Below are 25,231 nucleotides of genomic sequence, written 5' to 3'. Positions count from 1 at the left end.
GTTTATTTTTCTCAACAGCCCTGTGAAACAGACAATACTTATCACCCTTTTACAATGAGGAAGATTACAATTTGTCCAAGATCACATCGCAAATAACAGAAAAAAAAGCTTAAAGTTAAACCAAATTCTGTTGACTTCATAAATCGAGGTTCAGACAGAGAGATAGAGAATCAAAAAATATATATTTAAACATTTCATTTTAGAGGCTCTTAGATGCCTCTAAGTCAATTCAGTTAAGTCAACATGTTGTTTTATTCTGAAATAAGTGTCTGAATTTCGCTGCTCATCTCTTTATCCAGAAGCTCTCTGTGCCTTTGGTTTCTAGGTAGAAGTTTTTCCAAGAGGAACTGTATGTGGAACTCAGCTTTCTCTTTTAAAGAATTATGTTGCTTAATAATCTGGTAAAACCATTTTATAGTGCTCCTGTAGGATACTCCTTAACAATTAACCATAAAAAACTCTAAAAGGAGAAAACTGAATGAAGATTAGAGGAATATACAACATTCACTAATCTGAGGTACTGAGCTTATTACAAAACTCTTTCCCTACTATTTGAAATGTGTTCATAATAAACCAAATATCTTTACTCACCAACATCTGTATTCTGTGGCTTTTAAGTCTTAATTATTGCAGCTTTATAATGTAGGCCAATACAACACGATGCAAATCTCATTTTTTTAAAAAAATATTATTGGACAAGAATCATTTTTGTCAATTCCCTTGAGTCTCCTTTATTTTTTTATACTTACAATTCGTTTTAGGACACTTTTCTATCTCCTGACCAAAATCCCAAAGTCCAGGATTTTAGAAATCTGAGAACCAGTACCTACTAAAGCTACTAAAATGTGATCAAGGTCACTAGTAATCAAGAGAATGCCAGTTTGAACCACAATGAAGTCCTATTACAGCTTGGCCAGATGAGCAAACATCAAAGGATCAGTTAATAGCAAGTGTGGATAAGGATGTTGGGCCAAAGGAACCCCAGTGCATTGTTGTTCGTGGTGTGACTTGGCACAAACACCTAGGTAAACAGTTGGGCATTCCTTAGTATGTGTGAATATACACTCTCCATGGCCAGTAGTTCATCTGCCCCAACTACACATGTTCTAAACATGTGTCCTAAATATGCAAGTGCTCACGAGAGTCCCCCGTGCTCAGGAATCTGCATGAGCCCACTGTTCATAACCCCTGAGTTGTAAATAACCTCACAGCTGCCCACAGTAAGAGAGGCAGGTGAGCTCCAGGATATCCAAACAGCATTGCAAGTGAACAGACAGAAACTACCTACATCGACTCAGACTAACTCTTGTACGTCTATTGTTGAGTGAGGTAAGACACCAAAGAATCCGGGAACTTGTATTTAATTTAGCCAAATTTAATAGAACATGAAAAACAGCATTCTTCCTGTTTGTGTTTCCTTTATTACAAAGCACTGACAACAGAGAAACAAACAGGTTGGAGGCTGAGTGGTCCCTCAGCCCGTTCATCCCCAGTCCCTGGGAGCTATACCATCTATTAAATAAGCAAAAACAAAGCTACTGCTTATAAATGCATATAGAGAGAGTAAATCTATAGAGAAAACATAAAATTTGAGACAGTAAATTCTGGTGGTGTGAGCAGAACAACATTCAACTTCTTACCCTACTCAATGGTTAGGCAAACGTTTACTTAAAATGAATGGTTCAACTTTCCTTTTAGGCTTTATTTATTTTTCTGGATGTTGATACAGAAATATTTAAAAATATCAAAGTACTAGTCAGTTTTTTTTGGAAGGAAACTTGGTCTCTTTCTACCTCTTTTTGTAACTTCTCAGGAGCCGGTCCTCTTCTAGCCTCTCAGTTTCTTTCTCCTCTAGTTTTTCAGCTATTTAAGGCCTCAAAGAATGACTCACTTTATATTCTTGTGTGTTGTCATGGTGTTTTGTCTTAAGGTTCGACCAATATTTTTCTGTGCATAGCATACTATGAATATTTGTTCAGTGAGTGAATGCACATTGAAATGTCTTTATTCTTAAAAACAGGACAAGAGGAGCAAAAAGAATACTCTAAAGTTGGAGAAAAAACACTCCAACTCCAAAGATGATCCAATATGACAGAATACGTGCAAGTTTCGTTAATGTTTATTTTGTTTGGCAGTTTCTTAGCACCAAGAGTGTGATTATCCTTGCACGTCCTCTGCAGCTTCTCTAAGTGAGATATCTGTCACCTGTCACTTTGGAGACTTCTAGTGAGATGCCGAAAGGGGAAAACAGGGACACAGTCAGCTGGTGGGAGTCCTGGGGAGTCAGAGCCATTACCCCCACATCGCACTGGGAGTTGCTACTTGCAGAAAGAACGCAGTGATGCGGGACAAGTGAATTCACTGGGGCATGAGAGCTACTTGGTGCTGCTACATCAAGCTCTTATAGCAGGGTCAGTCCTGGGTGTTGCGATGCTGGCATTCTACTTGTCTAATTGGTTCTGTTCATGAACTTTTACTTAGAATTTGAGTGCACTTCACATGGCAAGCCTGCGGGTTCAGTGCCACGACACGCTAATTTCCTTTGTCCAGACCCAGCGCCTTACTAGAGGAGGCTTAGTACCCACCATGTGCACCTTTTGACTACTGTGGGTATTTGCCTCTGGAGCAGTACCTGCTGATTTCAAACACTTTGTACGTGCCAGGCTTTGTAAAGTGCTGAGCTTTTTTTTTTTAATTTTTATGTATTTATTTGAATACTTACAGAGAGAGAGGGAGAGACAGAGAAAGCAAGAGACCTTCTATCTGTTGGTTCATTCCCCAAATGGCTGCAATGGCCAGGGCTGGTCCAGGCCGAAGCCAATAGCCAGGAACTTCTCCTGGGTCCCCCACGTGGGTGCAGGGGCCCAAGGACTTAGGCCATCTTCAGCTGCTTTCCCAGGTGTACTAGCAGAGAGCTGGATGGGAAGTAGAACAGCTAGGACTCAAACTGGCACCCATATGGGATGCCTGCACTGCAGATGGTGGCTTTGCCGCACACAATGCCATCCCCAAGAGTTGATATTTTGAAATGTATTAACTCATTTAATTTCTAACTCTATAAAGACTGACTTGGGGCAAGTGTTATGGCACAGTGGGTAAAAGTGCTGTCTGCGATACTGACATTTCATATGGGTGCCAGTTTGTATCCCAGCTGCTTCACTTCTGATCTAACTCCCAGCTGGTGGCCTGGGAAAAGCAGTGGAAGATGGACAAGTGTTTGGGCCCCTGCTACCCAAATGAGAGACACAGCTGAAGCCCCTAGCTCCTTGTTTTGGCCTGGCCCAACACTGACCATTGTGACCATCTCGGGAGTGAACCAGCAGATGGAAGATTGCTCTCTCTCTTTCTTTCTCACTTTCAAAATGAAATAAATCTTTTTTTTAGAAAAAAAAAAACTGCCTTTATAACATTCTAATTTTGCTGAGGATTCGTGAGCCCTGCCAACTAATTAACTCAAGGTCACAGCAAGTGGTGAAGGCAGAATTTGAACCCAGATAGCAGAGTTCTAGAGCTAATAATCATAATTACCGACTGATTGATTTATTCATTAATTCATCAATTTTCTGTCCAGTGATTTGGGCTTCCAAATTCTATATTAGATTCTAGAAGTGTGGTACTGAGCTAGCAAAGAAGATACATGTTCTTCTTCCATACCTCATTCTCCTTCTTCCATCCCTTAAAAGTTAGGTGTATTCTTAGAAGTATCTATAGCAAGTTCATGTGTCAAAGTGCTTAGAGAATATGTTAGTGAGGGGTCATCTCTGGGGTAAAATTGATGATTGCTCTGCCTTCCGTTAGAGTCAGTTCAAAAAATTATGATTGCAAAGATTAACTGACTCACAGTTGTTGTAACAATCATAAGATTTTCCAAAAATGTCCACTCAATCCTCTCCATCTTTGCTCCCTAATCCCAATAGGAAGCTGCAAATGTTTTCCTTCCTGCTGCAACACATCAAATTTTAAGCCTTATTTCCAACTGTATTGCAAATTTAGATCCTTCAGAGCCACCTACCCAAATAAAGATAACAAATAATTCTTCTCAGTACTTTTGATTACAGGGCCAGCTGCATTTGCGAGTCTTGGAAGGACTCAACTTTTAATAGGTGCACGATCTAAGTAAGAAGAGTTTGTCCATTAAGGCCTGTTCACGCCTTGTATACTGGGTAATGAAGGCAGCTACTGAGAGAAATTAGAAAATTATTAATCCTTACTGTGAACCATGTAGCAGTGGATGATAGATAGCAATGCAAGTGTTCATACCTTGCATGCTGGTGACTCTCCTTTGGGGGAAATATGTTGGGAAAATAGATTTGTTATCTCTTGGGGAGTAAAACTAGCCTAACGTTTTCTTTTTATTTTTCAGCACCTGAAATGTTCAACTCCAAAAAAGAAGCAGGTTATTCCTTTGCTGTTGATTGGTGGTCCCTAGGCGTGACAGCATATGAGCTGCTGAGAGGCCGGGTACAGTGGAATTGCACGTTTTCTTTGGTTATTTTTCTAGAAGGTTCTATTTTAGAGTAATAGGGTATGTTCTTTGCTAAGAATCAAGCAGTCTGAGAACTGGAAACGGCTATGTCATGCAATGCTGATTATATCCCTTGAGATTTCTGCACTGATTAATTCTCTTTCCTACATATGGGGCCAACTGTGTCAGAAAACATTAAATCACACACTTAAAAAGTAAGTGAACAATATGGATGTTATAAAATGCCAAATAAGGAAAACCAGTGTCCCTCACTAAATGACTTGTATATGTGTTTAAAGAAAGTCATTTGGCAGTCATAGTATATTTCAGAAACACCTCACCAAGACAAGTGTGAATTATTAATACAACACAATTCATGTCCTGGCTTGTTGAATTCCTAGTTGTCATTTGTCTTGTGGGTTTGGTTTTAGTGGAAAAGTAGACTAGTTTTCTTTGAAACGTAGCATTTCTTAAACTAATAAAAAACTGTTTTCTAGAAAAACTAAGGATGAAAAGCAAACAAATATGAGAAAACACATATTTTATACAATTCTTGCAAACTACTGCATAATGTAAATATCCTAAGGCTGTATCTTAGCTCAGCCTTTCATAACAAGACACTACAGACTGTGTGGCAAACACAATAGACGTCTATTTGCTTACAGGTGTGGAAGCTAGAAGTTGACGTCAGGGTACCAGAATGTCTGGGTTCTGGAGGGGCCTATCTTCTTGACTTGCACACAGGGGTGTTTTGACTGTGTCCTTATGTGGTGGGGGAGGGCAGAGGGGAACAGGGGGGATGGAAAGAGATATTATAGGCCACTAATCTCATTAGCCCTAATCTATCCCTAATTACCTGCCAAACACCCCTCCTACAAATATCATCACGTTGAGAATTAGGTCTTCAAACATAAGACTTTGGATGGGACACAGATATCTAGTCCACAACATTACATTCATAGTTTCCTAAATTCATATGCATGCCAACAGCCAACAAATTCTCAACCTGTTCTAGTATCAACTCTAGAGTCTAAGTCTCAAGTCTCATTAATGCATCTGAATCAAATATGGATGAGATTGCAGGTCTGGTTTTCCTGAGGGAAGAGCCTTTCTTGCTATGAACCTGTAAAGCCAGCCAGTGTAGCAGTGGTGATACATGCATATGGAATAGACAGTCCAATTACAAAAGAAAAACAACAGGAAAGAAGGAAGAGGTACCAGGTCCTAGGCTGTCCAAACCATAGCAAGACAAACTCCACTACAACATAGTAAGGCTTCAGAATAATCCTCTTTGGTTCAATTGCCTGCCTTCCAGTGTACCAGTGTCACTCTCACGGCGGAGAGCAGAGCAGGGGTGACTCAGTGAAGTGGCTCTGTGCAAGAGCCTTGCTCACGTGACTTTCTTTTGAGGGCTCTACCTATACAGCTGCCATTTGAAACTAATTGGAGGCAGCTCTGCTCCCAACCCAATGCACTTAGGACCTGTGGTGGGAATGACAGCTCTGATGATGTCTGAATTTCCCTTGGGATCCTTTCTTCTGTAACTTGAAGGATAGTGCATGCTCTCAGTCCATTGTCATTCTGGTCCTACCCTGTAAAAAAAAAAAAAAAGTTGGACTGCCTTCCATTATTTCATTCTATCTTCTCTAGCTTCTTTAATTCAAACTGGTAGTATCTCCTGGTATGATTCCTTTTTTATTCTGGCTTCTATTGAGATGAGTGATTCAGTCCATGAAGAAATGCATCCTCTTTATCAACTGGTTGTTTAAACACACCTATAGAATTCTTTCAGAACAAGATTTCTTATTTATTGATTCATTTTTGCAATAGGGATAGGCCAATTTTTTTTTCCAATCTTCGATTTCTGGATTCTTTTTGCTTAACAATTTATTTTTCAATTCATCTCTCTCCTTTCACATTTTACTATAAGCTGTCAGGAGGAACAAAACCATATATTCAACATTTTGCTTAGAAATCTCTTAAGTATCCAGTTTCATTATTCAAAAGTTTTACATTCCCCAAAACAGTAGAACACAATTCAAACAAGTTCTTTGCCATTTTAATTCCAAGGATTGCCTTTCTTACACTTTCCAGTAGCATGTTCCATTTCTGTTTTAGACTTGCCCTTAACATCTCTATTTCTAGCATGCTCTCAAGGTCTTGTGATGGACACAATTAGTGATTCTTCTGAGATCAAGGAGTTGAAGATTGTTTTCTCCCGGACTTCACGAGTTTGTTCATCCAATGAAGCTAAGAGAGACTCTCAAGGTCATCATTCCAGATACTTCAGTCAATCTAACATTTTGGAATCATTTTTTTTTTTTTTTTTTGCTTCTGTCGGCAATCTTCTTCGGTCCCATATCATTCCAGCATAATTTCTGTTTTCAAAGTGCTACATCTGGGCAGGGATTACAGCACAGTGAGTTAACCCCATGTTTGGGATGCTTACATCCCATACTGGAGTGCCTGGTTCACGTCCTATTTATTCTGCTTCCAATTGAGCTTCCTGCTGATGCATCCTGGGAAGCAGCAGGTGATGGTTCAGGTACCCAGGTCCCTGAAACCCAAGTGGGAGACCTGTATGCGATTCCTGGCTCCTGGCTTGGCTTAGCCTAGCTCTGGCTATTGTAGACAGTGGAGGAATGAACGAGTGGATGGAAGGTTGATCTCTCTCTCTCCTGTTCTTTCTCTCTGCCTTTGAAGTAGATGAAAATAAATAAACATGAAACGAAGTGTCACCTCACAACTAGTTGGCCTATGCACCTATAAGAACAGCCATAGAAGCTATACTATTTCATCATGATCTAATAACTTCATCCTGCTCAGCAAAGCAAAGATGAGGAATTCTAAAGCAATCACAGGAAGATCTCACTATTGTATCTGTTTCATTACTCTACAGAGTACATGTTGCCCTTAAACATTAATTTGTTCATTATTCTTCCTCTCTGAAGAGATCATCATAACAAGATTCTTCATGCATATTCAAATGTTGATGAGTTATGCAAATTAATAGAAGAGGACTACTTTGGTAAGGCAAACACGAAAGCTGCCCAAGGGCAGCCTCAAATCTTTCCTGTTTCCATCTTCTAATGGACTTTGTCCCATTTTAGAGAGAAATCAAAGGTGTCAATATGATAACTACTTAAAAGTAGCAACATCTCTGTTCTTACTCAGTTCACCCTCGAGTTCCCCCAAGAAGTCTCTTACTGCTCAGTTCTAGCCCCTTCTATTTTTCAAGGCAATTGTGCTCTGCCCTCATCTTTTATTAACACAGTTAGCAAGCAGAAACTGAGTAGTGAGTTGAAAGATAAAAACAAGGGCCTATTATTCTTCAAAATGCCAAATACCACATTTAAGTATCACCTATCTAAGAGACCTTCTTGTGTGCCTAGAAAGAATTTTACTAAGAACGTATTTTTTCTCTTTCCCATATTATTGTACTTCTATAGTTGTTCCTACCCTCTCCCCACCCCTCACACATTAAATGCCTGACCTTGGCATCCTTTGTCCTTTAGAGCTGGGCTAACTTTTCAAATCTTGCTTCCATTTGGATAATCCTGACCCTTCATGAACTCACTTTAGTCTCCTTGGATTCTCATCTTCTTAAACCATCCCTTGGGCCATTTCCTTTCTTGTTTCTTTGCCTATAAAGATATTTTCCAAGGTAAATTCTAGTCTTCTTAAACTTTTAAAAAAAAAAACCTCTGCATGAGCTTGGGAATTGAATTTGAATAAAGAGAAGGATATATCTTGATTGCAAGGCTTTTCAGAATCTGTGCATATAAAATTTTTGGTCACTTTTAAGATAGGGTATTCATACTATTAAATTATGCTTCTTTGTTCACATTCAAATCTTACGCATACATTATGGCTTAGGACGAAACAGCACCTCCTCTAAAGAAATTTCTCTGATCTCTAAGTAATGATCCATATCTCTCCCAAACATTTGTGCAGTTTCTCTCTTATGACCTTTCTGAATTTAAATACATTAGAAAATATAGGAAAACACAACAATGAAGTAAAAATCAACTCTATGGTCCTTAAGGCAAAGAAAACTCCCAATTAAGAGAGCAAACTCTCTTTGACCTTTAAATCCCACCTTCAAGAATGAATAAAGCCCTGGCCTGCAGTGCCAGCATCTCATATGGGCTGCTCCACTTCCGATCCAGCTCTCTGCTGTGGCCTGGGAAATCAGCAGAAGATAGTTCAACAGCTTGGGCCCTTGCACCCACGTGGGAGACCCGGAAGAGGCTCCTGGCTCCTGGCTTCGGATCCTTGCAGTTCAAGCCCTTGTGGCCAGTTGGGGAGTGAACCATCATATGGAAGACCTCTCTCTCTATCTCCCCCCCCCCCTTTCTCTGCCTCTCTGTGTAACTCTGACTTTCACATAAATAAATAAATCTTAAAAAGAAAAAAGAATAAATAGTTTGTGGAATTGACTTCTAAATCTTTTCTGTTCCAATATGGATAATCTATCTTTAGTTATAGGCATAAATTTTTGCTTCTTTTGCAAAAATAGAAGCATGTTTAATATTTCTATTAGACTTATTCTTTTCATTACATAAGAAAATATACAACTTTCTATATCAGAACACCTAAATTTATTTTCTTTTTTAAGGACTAAATCCATTTGTAAATGCATTGCCTCACAAATTTTTGGATTATCAAGTATATCATTTTTAATATTTCTATTTTTTTCTAAATCAATTCCTTAAAGGCAAAGCATTTATCATATATAGTTCAGTGTTATCCACAGTATTGAACTTTCAATGGATACATAATACATGTGCATCAAATGAATGGAGGAACAAATCACTATAAATCAGTTTTGACATAATCAAGAAAGAATCACCAGCTAGGCTCTATGCAGTTACAACTCGAAATACAGCTTATCTGAGGACAGCGGTATATTAACATTTAATTACAAGTTTCAGCAGGAGTGTACCACAGAGGAAGGTGCTAAATTGATTCCCTTCACATTCACAAATTCTTGTTTACAGAAAAACTTAGGTCTCAAAGAGCAAATGTGCTTCCAGACATGCCTGCAGTGCCTCAACTGATCAGTGTTGCTGAGCGTGTCCTAGACTATTAACCTGCATTGTCACCCTTTCGTCCCCCTGTTGTCCCATTGCCACGTAAAGCAGAGGTCCTTGTCTTTCCTAGCTCTGTTCTATCTGTAAGTACTAACTTTCGGTAGAGAATATGTAGTTCTGCACTCATTGTACCCTCAGCGCCAATTCTTTCACCTTTGTACTCCTAAACTGACTAGAGGAACACATCACTTGTTCTCATCTAACATTTTACTATTCTGTCGTGTTCATTTTTTTATTCTTACTCTTAATTTATATGATTCCTAAGGTTTTTCTTCTCAGAATGTTCAGTGTTATCTTGTCGTTCTTTAAGGTTTGTGTTCCATTTACTTAAATGGTTGTGTGTGTTTAAGTGTGAATATGGGGGCATATACAGCCTATATAACTTCTTACAGATTTCCCTAAGGAAACCGTACGCGCCAACAACATAGGAGTCACATCTGATTTGTTCTTCATTCTATTCCTAGTGTCCCGCTGTAGTGCTGTAACACAATAGGCATTCACTAAATATCTGGAAAGGAATAAATGTGTAATTCTGGTAAATAATGAATTTTAACTTTAGAGCTAGAAAAGGTAAAATAATGAATAAGAAACAGGTAATTTGATTATTTTTAATAAATTGATGGGCCGTGCTTTTTTTGGTATTAAATTTAGCCATATGGTCTTGTAAAGGAAGTGAAGAAAACACACACACTTAAACTAGTTATGAGATTCATGGACTGATTCATTCAAGTTTATCAACTCATTTTGGTTTCTAGATGTCCAGGAGACAATAGGTTTAAAAGTAGCAATTAATTGAAATAAAAAAGAAACTTGGGGGGTAGGGAGGAAAATACATGTACATATGCATATAACACTGGAAGCTTGAATATGCTAAGCTCGACCCAAATCTAAATGGTATACCTGGAATGAATTCGAAGATAACTACAGTGCCCTCTGGCCAATAAACATTGGTAATCAGGTGACAGCGCATCTAGCATTCCTTTTCAGATACTGAGTTAAAGGTTATGTCTAATATAGCATTACCAAGGCAACAATTTAGCTGTGGCCCATTATTTAATCTTGAGAGAAGAAAAAAATGTGGTGGTTGTTTTAGATGTTACTTAAAAAGAATAAAATGTTTGACCTAATCTCACTATTAGGTGTTTCCTCCTGGAACTCCGTGGGTCCATGAGTAGCTGACTGTGTGTAGAATTAAGCCTTTCTTCATATCTACTCTACTGAGAATTCATCTTGCTGCTCGCCATTCTCATTTATAGCTACCCTTTTCTAACCTTGTATCAGTAACAATGAAATAGCTCTCCCGGCTGGTGTCTAATATGTATTAGCCTCTCTAATGGAAGCACTACCTGCATTATCTCCTTTACCTTTCCCAACAATCTAATGATTGTGTTCATTCTGCATATGAAGCAGCTTTCCCTTACAGAGGAAGTAGCTGGAGCTCAAAAATTGAGTTGCTAAGTTGCCAGATTCTTTTGCCTTCAGAGCTCAAATACTCCATTATATTCTATTGTCTCATAATACTAATTTTACTGTAAAACTGAAACTTTTATTTCTCAAAATTTATTTTATTAGCCAGTAATCATTCATTAAATATCTGGAAAGGGCCAGGCACAAAATACAAGTACATATCCATATCAACGGTCCAACGTTAATCTGATATGGAAATTTCGTTCCTTTACCAGGCTGCAAACCACATGATGCTAAGGCCTTAGGGGGAAGAGTGTGTATATGGTACAGTCTCTAGCTTTACGTAGTTTACAGTTCACATAAAAAACATAATTCCAGCCTCTAAGGAGTCCATACAAAATAGAAATTAATATCAATAAAGGCTGCCCTCTAGTGGACATCTCTGAAAGCTACAACAAATCCACAGTTTGTTTATCCTCCTCTCCTCTCCCTGCCGAGTGAAAACTAAAGAGCCTGATTCTTCCAGAAACATTTCTTAAAAAATATTTGCCTTATCATAAAATTCTCCACCCCACACTAACTGGAAGCAGAGACTCATGGTAGTTGGGGATGGAGCTGATGACTTCCGAGGATTTTTTTGTCCTGAACTTCTTTGTTCTGCTTCAAAGAGCAAAAAAGCAGGGTACGTTAAAACTCTGGGTCTCCTTATGATCAACCCTCACATAATAATTTTTAAACTTCCATTTACTGGTTACTTGTGCAGTATTTTATGTAAATACTTATGTAAGCTACCTTACAAAATAATTTTAATCAGTCTCTTAGAAGATGACTCAGCTCACTGCAATGTTTTGTTTGGCTCAGTGAAACTACCAACTTTTAAAAACTGTATCCCACAAGAAATTATAGGTTATTTTCATGTCTTTAAAAAAAGGAGGTGATGTGGCAACATGGGACCACGCACACAATCATTGGCTGAAAGCAGTTAGAAATTAATATTGATATTTTATTGGTTATAAGTTTAGCCTGGAAACTTTGTACAATAAAAGTTTATTTTATTTTCCCTATAAATATGAAAATTCTTACTTCTTCTCTCCATTAAGAGACCATATCATATTCGCTCCAGTACTTCTAGCAAGGAAATTGTGAACATGTTTGAGACAGCTATTGTGGCATACCCTTCTGCCTGGTCTCAGGAAATGGTGTCACTTCTTAAAAAGGTAAGAAGAAAGACTGCACATCAAAATACGCTGATAAAATAATGAGTGCTCCCTACCTAAGGTTAGAAGTTAGCATATAATATCGGGCATAATCATATATTACTAGAGTGGTTTTTACTGGCACGTTACTAATGTGCTAACATCCATTACTACAGCTGTTTTTAATAACATACATTACTAACATACTAACATATATTACTAGAGTGGTTCTTACAGAGCTAACAGAAATTCATGACTTCATTCATTCAACTCATAAATCCCCTTGGAATCCCAAAGCCTTTTCAAACTCAGTGCATCTAAAATGGGATTCTTAATCCTTCTGTATTACCTGGACTTTTCTGATATTCTCTCTCTCTCTCAGCTACTGGCCCCTCCACCCATCTGTTTATTCAAGCTATAAACCAAGATTCATTCATAATTTCCATATCCCATTCATCACCAAGTTCTGAAATTTACATTTTAAACATCTGTTGAATTTGACTTCTCTTCATTTCCACTACATCTCCTCAATCCAAAAGCCATTAAGTCTTGCCTCCTAAGTGCTTTTCCCTCTCCATTTTTACCATTCCATTTTTTTTTCCCCACTATGCCCCCATGGTGACCTGCTTAAAAGACAATCAATGTCTTCCCAATGTCCTTGCAACAAAGATCAAAATTATTTATATAGTACAAACATTCTGTATACTACACAAGTCTTATTTTGGGCATTTTCCACCATTTTAATTACACTGAAACATGCCTTGCCTTCTTCTTGTTCTTCTTCTCCTTCTCTCCCCACTAGCACCTCACATACCAGTCCTGCTCTTAGCACAGGGCCTTTGCACACACAAATCCCTCTTCCTGGAATTGTCTCCATCCCTAGCTCCTCCATGCCCTTCTTGAGAGCAGTTCTATTCAGAGTGATTCATTGACTGCTTCTAGTCCATCATTTGCTTCTTATAGGTCCATTTTAAGAGCAGAAATAGAGAGAAGCATTTGGAAACATCGATAGCAATGTGACACTGCTGAGTTATTTAAGTACAGGGTCAGCAGACTTGTCTCATTGAACTGGGTGCAAGCTTGTTTGGGTGAAGTTGCACTCAAGTCAAAAGGAACATGGATGGGGCTGCATAGTAGAAATGCACAGTAAGACCACACAGTGGCTTGAATGGGTTAGAAATTAAAACACAAATAACTGGCCCTTCCACTTGGTGTGAGAAGCACAGCTTTAGATCATAGCTCAAATGTCACTTCCTTGGGGCACCTCCCACTCTCATGAGCTCACGTAACACCATCTTTCCTTCGTAGCACTTCTAACCATTGGAAACTGCACATAGCATTTGTATGATCCTGGAGTTAATGATTATTCTCCTCTAAGGTGCGTGAGGGTAGTGCCCATGTCTGACTTGCATCTCATGCTATTCTCAGTATCTAATGCTGAGCCTGGCAGGTGGTAAAACTCATTAAGTGTTTGAATAAAGTAGGCCCCTACCATTCATCAGCTTTTGAAGGCGCTCGTGTTCACTGTAAGAAGATTTAAAACAACTATAGTAGGAGCTCACTGGTGCCTGTTGAGTGATTCTGCAAAACAAAGACTACTGAGCCTAGAGGATGAGTTTGGATTTTTTTTGTTGCTCAAGTTATGATGGTAAAGGAAAAGAACTTTAGGAGCCAAGGATTCAAAATCTGTGGCTGACCTTCGAGGTCAAGTTCCCTGTTTCGTAGTAGGGACATTGCTAGTGATAGTGTCAAAGATGTAGAATAGGGAGGACATTTCCATAGGAAAAGTGTGCTCTGTTGCAAGACCGCCCTCCTTCACCCCGAGATCACACCCTGATGTCCCACAGTTGTTATTTCCAGGAGCACTCTCAAGTGGGACTCGGACCCACTGTGTCACCCACTGATTTCCTGTTGGCTCTCAAGTGGTTAATGGGCAAATACCCTTTTCATTCCAATTTGCAAAACCCAGACTTAACAGGTACCTTAGTTGCCACCTTCTGTGCCACCTGAAGGGATTTTAACTATTTGTTTAAAAACAGCTGAAATTTTTAGTGAGAAGTGAGTGTCACTCGTGAACTGGTATAACATTCACCATGTAACATGAGCAGATCTTGTTTTAGGCACTTGGCGTACCTAGCCTCATTTAATCTTAATCACACATTGAAGTGAGTTAGCCCTTTCTTTACAGGTGGGTGAACTAGGGTTTAGATAATATACTGGCCCCTAGTTAGTAAGCAACTGAGTCAGGAGTGGAAGATATGTTTGTCTCAGTAGGCCAAGCCATTTTGATGACATTTAAAATCTCTATTTATGGCTCCTTTTAATCATTCCTCATCTACAGTATTTGTCTCTGAGGCTTGCAAAGAGGGAGACTGTCTTGTTCCCTTCAGTGCTGTTCTTGAAAACATGTAGAAGGAATTCGTATGATTTAGATTTTTGGTCCCTAAGCGTTAACCTTCCTTGTGACCTTGCCGTTTGTATTTTGTTGGCAGCTCCTTGAACCCAACCCAGACCAACGATTCTCTCACTTGTCTGATGTTCAGAACTTCCCGTATATGAATGATGTGAACTGGGATGCGGTTCTGCAGAAGAGGCTCATTCCAGGTTTCATCCCTAATGTGAGTCAAGCCTCACACATGCAAAACTGCCGTCATCACACAACCTGGCACATAACTCCATGTGCCAGGTCCATACACCGCCTCACAAGACAACCGCTGCACAAATCTGTGTCTCAGATGAGAAAAACGGAAGCACATACAGGGTCAGTTGTTCATCAAAGGATACACAGCTACTCAGCGGCCAAGCTGGGATTCTCATCCATGTTCATTCGTGTCGGAATTTTAATTTCCAACCACTTTTTGTTGTATGCTTTCATTGGAAAGAAGTCCTAGCCTCCACCCCCCATGTAGTCCTTTCCAATGAGCTCATTGGCTGATTGGGAAAAAAAAAAATGCTTTCTCTTATTACAAAGATGTAGACATTTGTGTCCGTGAGAGTCTGTCAATCAAAAGATTGAAAACTGTTGGGGTGAAACATTTATTCTTACTATTCACCCCTCTTCTTTTGCTATTTTTAATCTCAGAGATCTGTATTTGTAAGAGCCAATGAGAAATAATTCCTACGTGTAAGTATCCAGCCAAGGGCGTCTGTGGCCCACAGGAGACGCTGATTCTTAAAACCAGGACTGCTCTGAGGCTTAAGCGCCTTCCTGTAGCCACGACCTGGACTGCACATTCAGTTGTGGGTGGGCTGGGCAGAATGATGTGCTCTTTAAGGGCCTTTTAGAAGCCATTGAGAGTTTTCTGTTCTAAGGCCAAGTGAGGTGCTTGCCTGGCCCTACGGCAGTGTGATCCTTCCTGTGCAATAGTGGGGGTAGGGGAAGGGAGGCGCTTGAATGAGTGTGATGGGTGGAAGTGCAAGGTGAGAGAAAACAGTGAGGTGGAATTCCAGGGGGACAAATCTCTTACTTGGAAAGCAATAGCAGGGTGCAGCCCAGCCGTTTCCCGCCCACTTTTCAGGGTCCAGGAGGGTAACTTGTAGCATGGTCACACATGACACTATGGGACTCAGGGCATCCCCTACTGTCATTTCATCCCTCCTTGTTAGCTATCAGTGTTGCCCTAGGACGAGTTCTGCCTTATGGTTCCCCGACTTCCTTGTGAATCTGAGGACTCTGGGAAGCTGACTAACAAACGGGCAGGTTCTTGTGTTCAGAAATCCTGGCTGGGGAGGTCTGGAGACATGGGAAGCTCTGGTGATTCTGGTCCACGTGCTCATGGGAACATACTTTGTGAAACAGCCCCTCAGAGAAGTAATTCTCACTTGGGCTAACTGGAAGTTCAGAAAAACAACATACAAAGTCAAGGATTATGAAAATCAGTGCTGGTAATCAGTGATACAAAAATAAACCCAGTGTAGGAGTCCTAGTGTGTCATTATCGGACTGCTCTGTTGGGCCCGAGTCTCTGTGTTTTTAGGACACCGGAATCCAGCCCAGGTGTCTTCTTACAGAAAGGCCGACTCAACTGCGACCCTACCTTTGAACTCGAAGAGATGATTCTAGAGTCCAAACCTCTTCACAAGAAAAAGAAGCGTCTGGCAAAGAAGGAGAAGGAGATGAGGAAGTGTGATTCCTCTCAGGTAAGCCGGTCCCCGCCCAGGAGAGGGGCATGGGCAGTCCCCGCATGGCTGTACTTCATTTGAGAGCTTCCTTTGGAAGGTCAGCTCGCTCAGCACCCTGCTTCTGCAGCCCTGTGGAGTGAGGGGTTGACCGTGCACCCAAGCTGCTGATAGGGCAATGCTAGGGGTCCCAGCAGCAGCCCTGCCCTTGGGAGCTTTTCCTCTGGAGTTCTGCTGCCAACTCGACCTATTTATTGCCCTCTCCTCATTCACAATGCAAACTTTATAACTTTCCCAAGAGATTACATCCAACTGGCTGAGCCTAACTCAGGTGACTACACTGGAAATGGTGATCGGGGGGCAGGTCAGAAAGTGCACGTCCCTGTTTGTGGCCCCACTTTTGCTCTGAGGAGTTCCTGGGAGCAGCCAGCCCCGGAGCTTGTGTCGGCTCTTTGCCATCAGCAGAGTTTTCTGGTGTCAAGGCTCTCAGAAGTAGAGAGTATCTATTAATAGGAACAATGGAATTCCCGTAGAGCTGAAAACCGTAGCTGTATTTGAGGTTGAGTTATATTAACTTTGTGAGTCAGTGTATTCTTCTGTCTAAACTCAGATTTCAGGACAGTAGCTTGTAGGGACCCATAGGGCTTCTGTACTCACATGTAGATCTCTGCCTTATGATGACAGTGGAGTAATAAACAGCCACTTTGCCCCTAATTGTCATCCATCCATCCAACCAACCGTCCACCCACTCAGCCATCTACCCATCCATCCATCTGGGCCACTTTCCTTGAGTACCTATTATCTACACAGCTCCTGCACTAATTCCTGAGTAAGAAATGAATGAGACATAATTCCTGTACTCAGTGACAAAGACTGCATAGTCTTATGGTGCAAATAGCTCTGCAAACAAATAAATATCTGCCATGTCTTTTAATTTCTTTAGTCCTTTAGGGCCATTAGTCCCTTTAATGCTCAATTAAGCAAAGCTCACATCTCTGTCTGGTTTGCTAAAAGCACTGGTCTCTTGACCAAGGATAGATTCCCATCCTTGAGTGTTTCCTGGTACCTTCCATGGAATGCTTAGTTGTGCTACAAATACATTTTGATTGTCACTTCCTCACAACGATTCATTCTTCATTCTATCATGACCAACTCACTTCTCTAGACTTGCTCCTTTCTGTGACCCTGCAGAGCTTGGCTCAATCTGGATACTGGCCGATCTGTTACTAGGCCCCCCAAAATAGTGAAGGTCATGCATTCATCTTTGTTGTAAGTCTTCCAAAGTTTCAGACATAACTGTGTAATTTGTGATCATATGACCATGGTCAACATGATCTGCTGATTGTTCCCACCGTATCCTCTCACTATAGCATTTGCACTGACTCAAACCCCTCCACCAACACAGGCCCTCTGGTTAGCAGACCCCTAATGCAAGGTTTGTTCTTCAGGGCCTTTGACCATGCTCTTAACCTTCCCTGGAATGTTCTTCCTTTAGATCGTCACATGCAGGGTTTTTTCTCATCCTCCACACCCTCAACATCACCTTGTTAAAGCTGAAGTCTCCTCGCTATCTCTTTCTTGGCTTCTATTTTTGTCTCCCTCATCATATTAATAGCTAATAATCATTAATTTATAAGTGTCTTATGTATTAGTTTATCTGTCTTTCTTTTTCCTACCTCACTATAATGAAAGGTTCTGTGGGTGAAGACCAGGTCAATCTTATCTACCACTGTGTTCAAGTTACTCCAACAGTGCCTGTAGCATAGTAGAGGCACAATCAGTATTTGTTCAACATATTAAAGCAATAAAGGAAAACCTTTAACTGGATAGTGGAGACTGGATATTCTTCTCTCACAGTTAAAGGGTCAAACTCCACCCACAGGGCATCTTCCTGGCGTCCTCCACTGTCCTAGTGTTTTTGTCCTAGGTACAAGGTTGTAGGGACAAGCCTCCCTCCCCTATAGGAAAGGCTAAGAGTCATGGTACAGACCCCCTTATGTTTTCTAAGATCAAGTAAAACAAAAAGAGGCAGTTTATTGGGGCCAGAATCATGGTGTAGCAGGTAAAGCCACCATCTGCAATGCCAGCACCCATCTGTGTGATTGTCATGTTCCAGCTGCTCCACTTCCTATCCAGCTCCCTGCTAATGTCCTGGGAAAAGCAGTGGAAGATGGCCCAAGTCTTTGGGCCCCTGCCACTCTGTGGGAGACCAGGATGAAGCTCCTGGCTCCTGTCTTTGGCCTGACCCAGTGCTGGCCTTTGTGGCCATCTGGGGAGTGAACCAAATGAACCAATAGATCTCTCTCTCTCTCTCTCTCTCTCTCTCTCTCTCTCTCTCTTTCTCTCTCTCTCTCTCCCCTCCTTCCCTCCCTCTGTGTGTCTCCTTCTCTTTCTGTAACTTTTTCAAATAAATAAATAAATCTTTAAAAAACAAGAGATACTTTCCCAGGTCTCACATTAGCTTCAGAATCATTTGCCAAGAAGTGGCTTTGCCCATAATGAAATAAACTTTTACATCTTTAATCATAGAGGGTGAGATCTATTAGCTTTCAAATTTTTTTTGTTTTTGTTTTAAAGATTAATTAATTTGAAAGGCAGAGTTATAGAGGCAGAGAGAGAAGTTGTCTTCCATCCACTGATTCACTCCCCAAATGGCTACAATGGCTGGACATGGGTAGATGTGAAGCCAGGAGCATGGAGCTTCTTCCAGGTCTCCCCCATGGGTGCAGGGGTCCAAAGACTTGGACCATGTTCTGCTGCTTTCCCAGGCCATAGCAGAGAGCTGGATCAGAAGTGGAGCAGCTGGGACTTGAACCGGTGCCTGTATGGGATGCTGGCACTCCAGGTGGCAGCTTTACCCACTACACCACAGTGCCAGCCCCAAATTTATTTTGTTTTTAGTTTGTTTTTATTGGTGTGAAACATGTAGAAGATAAAATCTGGGCCATTTGGACCATTTTTACGCATACAATTCAGAAGCATTAAATGCATTAACAATACTGTGCAGCCACCATCACTATTTCCAATCATTTTTCCTCACACCGTACAGAAATTCTATACCCATTAAGCAATAAGTTCCCTTTCCTCTCCCTCATCATCCCTCCATTACCACTAATGTACTTCTTTCTCCATGAATTTGCCTTTATAGAGAATTTACCTTCATATCGTGGAATCTGACACTGACATTGTCCTGTTGTATCTGGATTATTTCATTTGGTACAATGTTTTCAAGGTTCAGTTATCTTGCAGCACATATTAGAACTTCATTCCTTTTTTGGATGAATTATATTCTAATATATGAAAATAGCACATTTTGTCTATCCTTTCATTTATGGATGGCTACTTGGCATTGTTTTGGCTTTTGTGAATAATGCCACAGGGAACATTCATGCACAAAATTCTGTTTTCACTTATTTGAGGTCTGGAATTGCTGGATTAAATGGTAATTCTGTATTCTACTTTTTGAAGAACTACCAAAATATTTTCCATCGCTTTGGAACCATTTTACATTCCCATCAGCAATTTACGAAGATTCTGATTTATCCACATCCTCACCAACATTTGTTGTTTTGTTTTTGTTTTAATGATAGCCATCTGAGTTGGTATGATATTGCCATCTTATGGTATTAAGGTTGGCAGGATATTTAATAGACATCATTGAATGGAAATGATGATGTCATTGTTGCAGTTACTTGAAATGTGAACATCATGTTGAAAGTGTCCATGTTTATAACACAGGGAGCGCAGGTAGAGAACATGGGTCATTGTAACTTGATATGCTCATTGAGAACGCTTTCTCTCAGCCAGGACACATGGAGACAGTGTAATGCCAGCAACTTGTCCACCACTAGAGACCTGGCCCCCTTTCTAACCTTGCGGCTTGATTGGAATTCCTTTCAGTAACAGCTGCCTTTTTTTGTCAATGTGGTGCCTAAGCAGTGATCAGTTTGACTCCAGAGTAGCAAGATGACTTGTAGCTCCAAGCAGTGGGGCAGGGACAGAGGCCAGGTCAAGCGAGCATGCTGTAGCTCTGGAGAACGCTCTTGCTGCATTAGAAGCAAGGCCACATCTGATGAGATGCAAGGCTGGAGGATGAGCAATATCACAGTCCGTCTGAACACACCAGGGGTATTTCCTACCATCAGCAACACCTGTCATTTCTTTCCTCTGGAACACTACAGACCTATACTCAGGATCTGCCAGCTTTGAAATTCCCTTCTTTCTCATTTTCTCAGCTGCCTTTAGGAACCAGATCCTATGTTGGCTCTTCTGGGAAGTCTATCTGAACCCCTCACTCAGGCCCCATGGGCAACTCCCCTAACTCTTTGTGTATCTAAGCATTGACACCTATTCTGAGACGTCATAGCCACTTGATAATCACTTACAGAATAAGTGAGTAATCATACATAATAATAATAATGCCATAAACTGCTAAGACTGACCCCCACATTATGAAAACCTCGGTGAAAAGAGTGGAGAGAGAGTGCTATTTCAAGTTCAACACCTTTCTGATTCTTCCTTAGGGGAAGGCTACTCTTTGTTTTGAAGCAAAATACTTTTTATTTTTAAACCTGGGGGATAAAATTAGCAGCAAAATTGTGGAGTAAGCAGCCATCAGCAGAAACTGTCAGAACCAGCTTTGTCACAGTTCTGGAAAGCAGTGAAGGGTTTATAGCAACCAAAGAACAGTGAGTCAAGGAAAATAGGACTTAAAGTGCTGCATGGTATTGAAGGAAATCTCTGTCTAAACAGTATCTGAACACAAGCTAGAGGAACCGACATTTCAGTACTAACACACAACAAAAAATAAAGCATTTTCAAAAACAGTTTTAAAAAGTCAGTGAAGGGGCTGGCACCATGGTGCACTAGGGTAATCCTCCACCTGCAGCACCAGCATCCCATATGGGCACCGGTTCTAGTCCCGGTTGCTCCTCTTCCAGTCCAGCTCTCTGCTGTGGCCCGGGAGGGCAGTGGAGGATGGCCCAGGTGCTTGGGCCCCTGCACCTGTATGGGAGACCAGGAGGAGGCACCTGGCTCCTGGCTTCAGATCGGCACAGCACCGGCCGTAGCAGCCATTTGGGGAGTGAACCAACAGAAGGAAGACCTTTCTCTCTGTCTCTACCTCTCACTGTCTGTACCTCTACCTGTCAAATAAATAAATAAATGAAAAATAAAAAGCCAGTGAAAATTGGACAATGACAGCCTTCAACAATCAAAAAATAAATAAATAAATAAACCATAGAGAGGGAAGAATCTGATTCCCAGAGTTAGCACATTATAATGTACAGATGTCAAGTTTTCAAGGCATACAAAGAAATTGGATGATGATAGCTAATAAACAGTAGCATATTGTTTCTTGTTTAACTCTTGCATGTGAGGAACTTAGAATCATACATTTTTAGAGACATTTTATATGACTGCATAGGGCCAAACAGACAGGAGGTGCTCATCAATACTAACTTAAATGAGACTGGGCTCTCAAATTCTTTGTTTAATAATAAAGCCTAACTAAGCCTAGTTCAGTTGGGTTTTTTTGTTTGTTTATTTTTTAAATGTTCCATATAGGAAAGGAGGTAAAGGAAATAGTGCTTCATATACCTTTATGAACTAATGATAATTTATAGATATTTATAACTTTAGGAAAAGAGATATAAATATGATTACCAGGTGGACATATTTTTAATAAGAGATCTATTCAGCGTCCTGGACTTGCTAGAGAGCAGAGTATGTTTTCACAGGGCTTAGCACCAATCCCTGAAAGTCGGGAATCTCACAAGAGCCCTTATTAGGAATATTTGCAGGAAGCTGGTTTTTTAAAATTATACAGACCACTATATGCTTTTATCTGTGGGAATAAGGAAAATAGAATATATTTCCTTGTCTTATGATCTTATAGAGTTCTTTCACCCCAATGCAGTTAGAAAGGTCTATAGTGTTTCAAAGAGCTAGAATTTTATTAGCGAGTACCGAGAAAAAAGAGGCAAGCTTAAAAAAAATTTATGTTAGGGATGAGCAAAGGGTAGGGTAGCATTATCTTATCAACTGTGGAGTCTGAGGGCACACAACGATCTTCAGTGATTTCTGTTATGTGTCCAGCAAATAGTGAACGTTAACACAGCTAGCCAGTGCCAAAGGTATAGTCCATCACCAGCAGATTTCTAAAATATCTGTTGGAGAGTACACTTCCCTTTTCTCCATTTAGAGTTGCCATCACATGTGAATTCTGTCTGCCATTAAAAGGTAAACACAGCATAGTCCAGTGGTGACTTACTAAATAGCCATGTCATTGATTAAAATGCAATGATTTAAATGTCAAACAACATGCATACTCCTTCCAGGCATTGGTTCCTTTATATATAAAATAGGAAGAGTATTAGGACCCTGAGGACAAAATAAGATAATATAAGTAAGACATTTAAAGCAGCACCTGGTACATAGTAACTGCTAGCTGTGTCTTTCTTTTCTTTTCTTTTCTTTTCTTTTCTTCTTTTCTTTTCTTTTCTTTTCTTTTCTTTTCTTTTCTTTTCTTTTCTTTCTTTTCTTTTCTTTTCTTTTCTTTCGCTAGTTAGTTAGTTGAGAGGCAAAGAACCAGAAAGCTCCCATCCACTGGTTCACTCTCCAGAAGTCCACAACAGCTGGGATTGGGCCAGGGCTGGATCCGGGCTGGTAATATAATCCAGGTTTCCCATGTCTATAGCGAGAACATCATTTTATGAGCTCTCACCACTTCCTCCTGCAGTCTGCATGAGTGGGCAGATGGAGTCAGAAGCCAGAGCTGGGAATTGAACCCAATCACTCCAGTGTGGGACATGGGTGTCTTACCTTATCTTTAAGTTAATCTCGACTTAATGGCTTGCTGCCATGTGGCAAGTTTTGGTTTATGTGATGCTGAAAACCATTATAGGACACTTTGGACTTCTCTCTGCTACAGCAGCATATTTCTCTGTGTCAGCATCACATCTGAACCTTTTGTACAGCTTTGGAAAAATACTGGTGCCTGGATCCCACCCTAGACCAGTTACTTCTGAACCTGGGGGGTTGGCCTGTGCATTGGTGTTTTTAAAAAAATGTCTTCAGATGATTCTACACGTGTACCTACGGTTGAATTTCACCGCTACAGATTCCAGATCAATACTGAAGCTTCGTCTTTTTTCCCATGTCTCAATCTCTGCCATTTGTAAAGGGGAATTCATGTTTGTACTGCTTCCTAGACCCATTCTCAGTAAGTTATTACAAACCAAATGCTTGGAAAAATGCTAGCTGTTGGTTGTGCTTCGCATTGCTACTTCTCGGCCCCTAACGTCTTTCTTCCCCATGATTCTTTTCATGCTCATATGATATGGCTGTTTTATTTGCTTGTTTCTGGAATATTCTCCACCTTATCCCTTTATGCCCAATGTCTTCTAAGTATAGATTAAAAAAGACTAATGTGCCACTCTGTTTCCCTTGTGAGGCAAACCACCTAGGTCCTCTTCTTCTGACTGCTGAGACTGCACTGGTGGTCAACCCTTCGGCTATTTCTGATGACGTCTCCACCTCTGAGCACTGTGCACTCTGCTTATCTTTGAAGAGTCTTAGGATTATCAGCCAGAATCCCCCTCTAGCCATACGCAACCCATTGTGCCTCCATTGTTTCTGCCTCCCTCCTCCCTTCATATTTTCCATTTGGCTATTCCTGTCGGCTTCCCCATTTAGCTGCATTTCTCGAAGTTTCCCATCTAAAGCAGGGGAAGGCGAACATGCTGAATAGGAACTCTGTAAGGGTCCAGGGTGGGGCTCATGGGATGTCACACCACAGACTCATCTCCAAGTGTGCATTTCATATCTTTGTTTAAACAAAGTAGTTACAGGATAGGGAAAAAATCCATGTGGATTTTTGCACCTTACTTGATTATGACTTTGATTTTTAATGTTAAAAATACATACTTTCATGCCGGCACCCCAGGTTCTAGTCCCGGTTGGGGCGCCGGATTCGGTCCTCGTTGCTCCTCTTCCAGTCCAGCTCTCTGCTGTGGCCCGGGATGGCAGTGGAGGATGGCCCAAGAGCTTGGGCCCTGCACCCGCATGGGAGACCAGGAGGAAGCACCTGGCTCCTGGCTTTGGATCGGTGCAGTGCACCGGCCATAGTGGCCATTTGGGGGGTGAACCAACAGAAGGAAGACCTTTCTCTCTGTCTCTCTAACTCTGCCTGTCAAAACAAACAAACAAAATATATACTTTCTGAAATCATAAGGTAAAGCTGCTGCTCCAAGGAACTTCAGCAGCTTACGGTGATCGTGTCCTTTATGCCCTATGGCTGACACCGGGAAGTGTCAGGACACAAAGACCTCACTTTGAGAGTCAGACACAATGGAGTCTTTTGTTTTTTTCTCTGTCATTCCCTACATTCCCCAGCTTGTCTGCTTTTTTACAATTTCCTCTCCTGTCCCCTAAACAATCATCCAGGAAAGAAAATTCTCTAGTACTTAGGACTCAATGTATTCTAATTCCTAGATATGAATTAGGTAAAGGGAGTTAATGTGGTTTGTTTTTCTTAAGAAGCAATATTTTTCATCGGAAATAATTTTAAGTGCAATTGTTGCAGATTTTAAAACATTTTTTATATGGATCTGACACTATCCTGGGACTGACAATTATCCTTTTTTATGATTAAATTTTCTCATTAGGATGCAACAAATTTTCTAAGTGGGGCAGTGCTGTATTAAAGCAAAGGCTTTGTATGCTCATGAGAAAGTCACAAATTACCAAAGCTCCATCAACTGGCACTAAGGTATATTTAATGAACTCCAGGATAGTTGTTTAGAGGAACATGTTATTCAGAATTCAGTGTGATGAGAGATTATTTAAGGTTATTCATACATAAAGTCCTGGTGGAATATCCAAAGTTCCAATCATAGTAGCTTTTGGACTAATACTTATTTTTAATGCATTAGTGTCTGACATCACATAAGA

The 25,231-nt window shown here is 40.6% G+C and overlaps 1 protein-coding gene across 1 annotated transcript in view; it reads left to right on the top strand.

Moving 5' to 3' along the window:
• STK32A (serine/threonine kinase 32A) overlaps positions 1–25,231 on the top strand; it is a 130,612-nt gene that overhangs the window by 102,401 nt on the left and 2,980 nt on the right. Inside the window, exons 7-10 of the mRNA XM_062189729.1 lie at positions 4,364–4,461; positions 12,066–12,182; positions 14,654–14,779; positions 16,172–16,300. Coding sequence (XP_062045713.1) covers positions 4,364–4,461; positions 12,066–12,182; positions 14,654–14,779; positions 16,172–16,300 — 470 coding nt within the window. The remainder of the gene's footprint in view (positions 1–4,363; positions 4,462–12,065; positions 12,183–14,653; positions 14,780–16,171; positions 16,301–25,231) is intronic.

This window comes from Lepus europaeus, chromosome 4, assembly GCF_033115175.1.
Source record: "Lepus europaeus isolate LE1 chromosome 4, mLepTim1.pri, whole genome shotgun sequence".
NCBI classification, from domain to species: Eukaryota; Metazoa; Chordata; class Mammalia; order Lagomorpha; family Leporidae; genus Lepus; species Lepus europaeus.
Note: the sequence above shows the minus strand (reverse complement) of the source record. Positions and strands in the feature narration are given on the sequence as shown.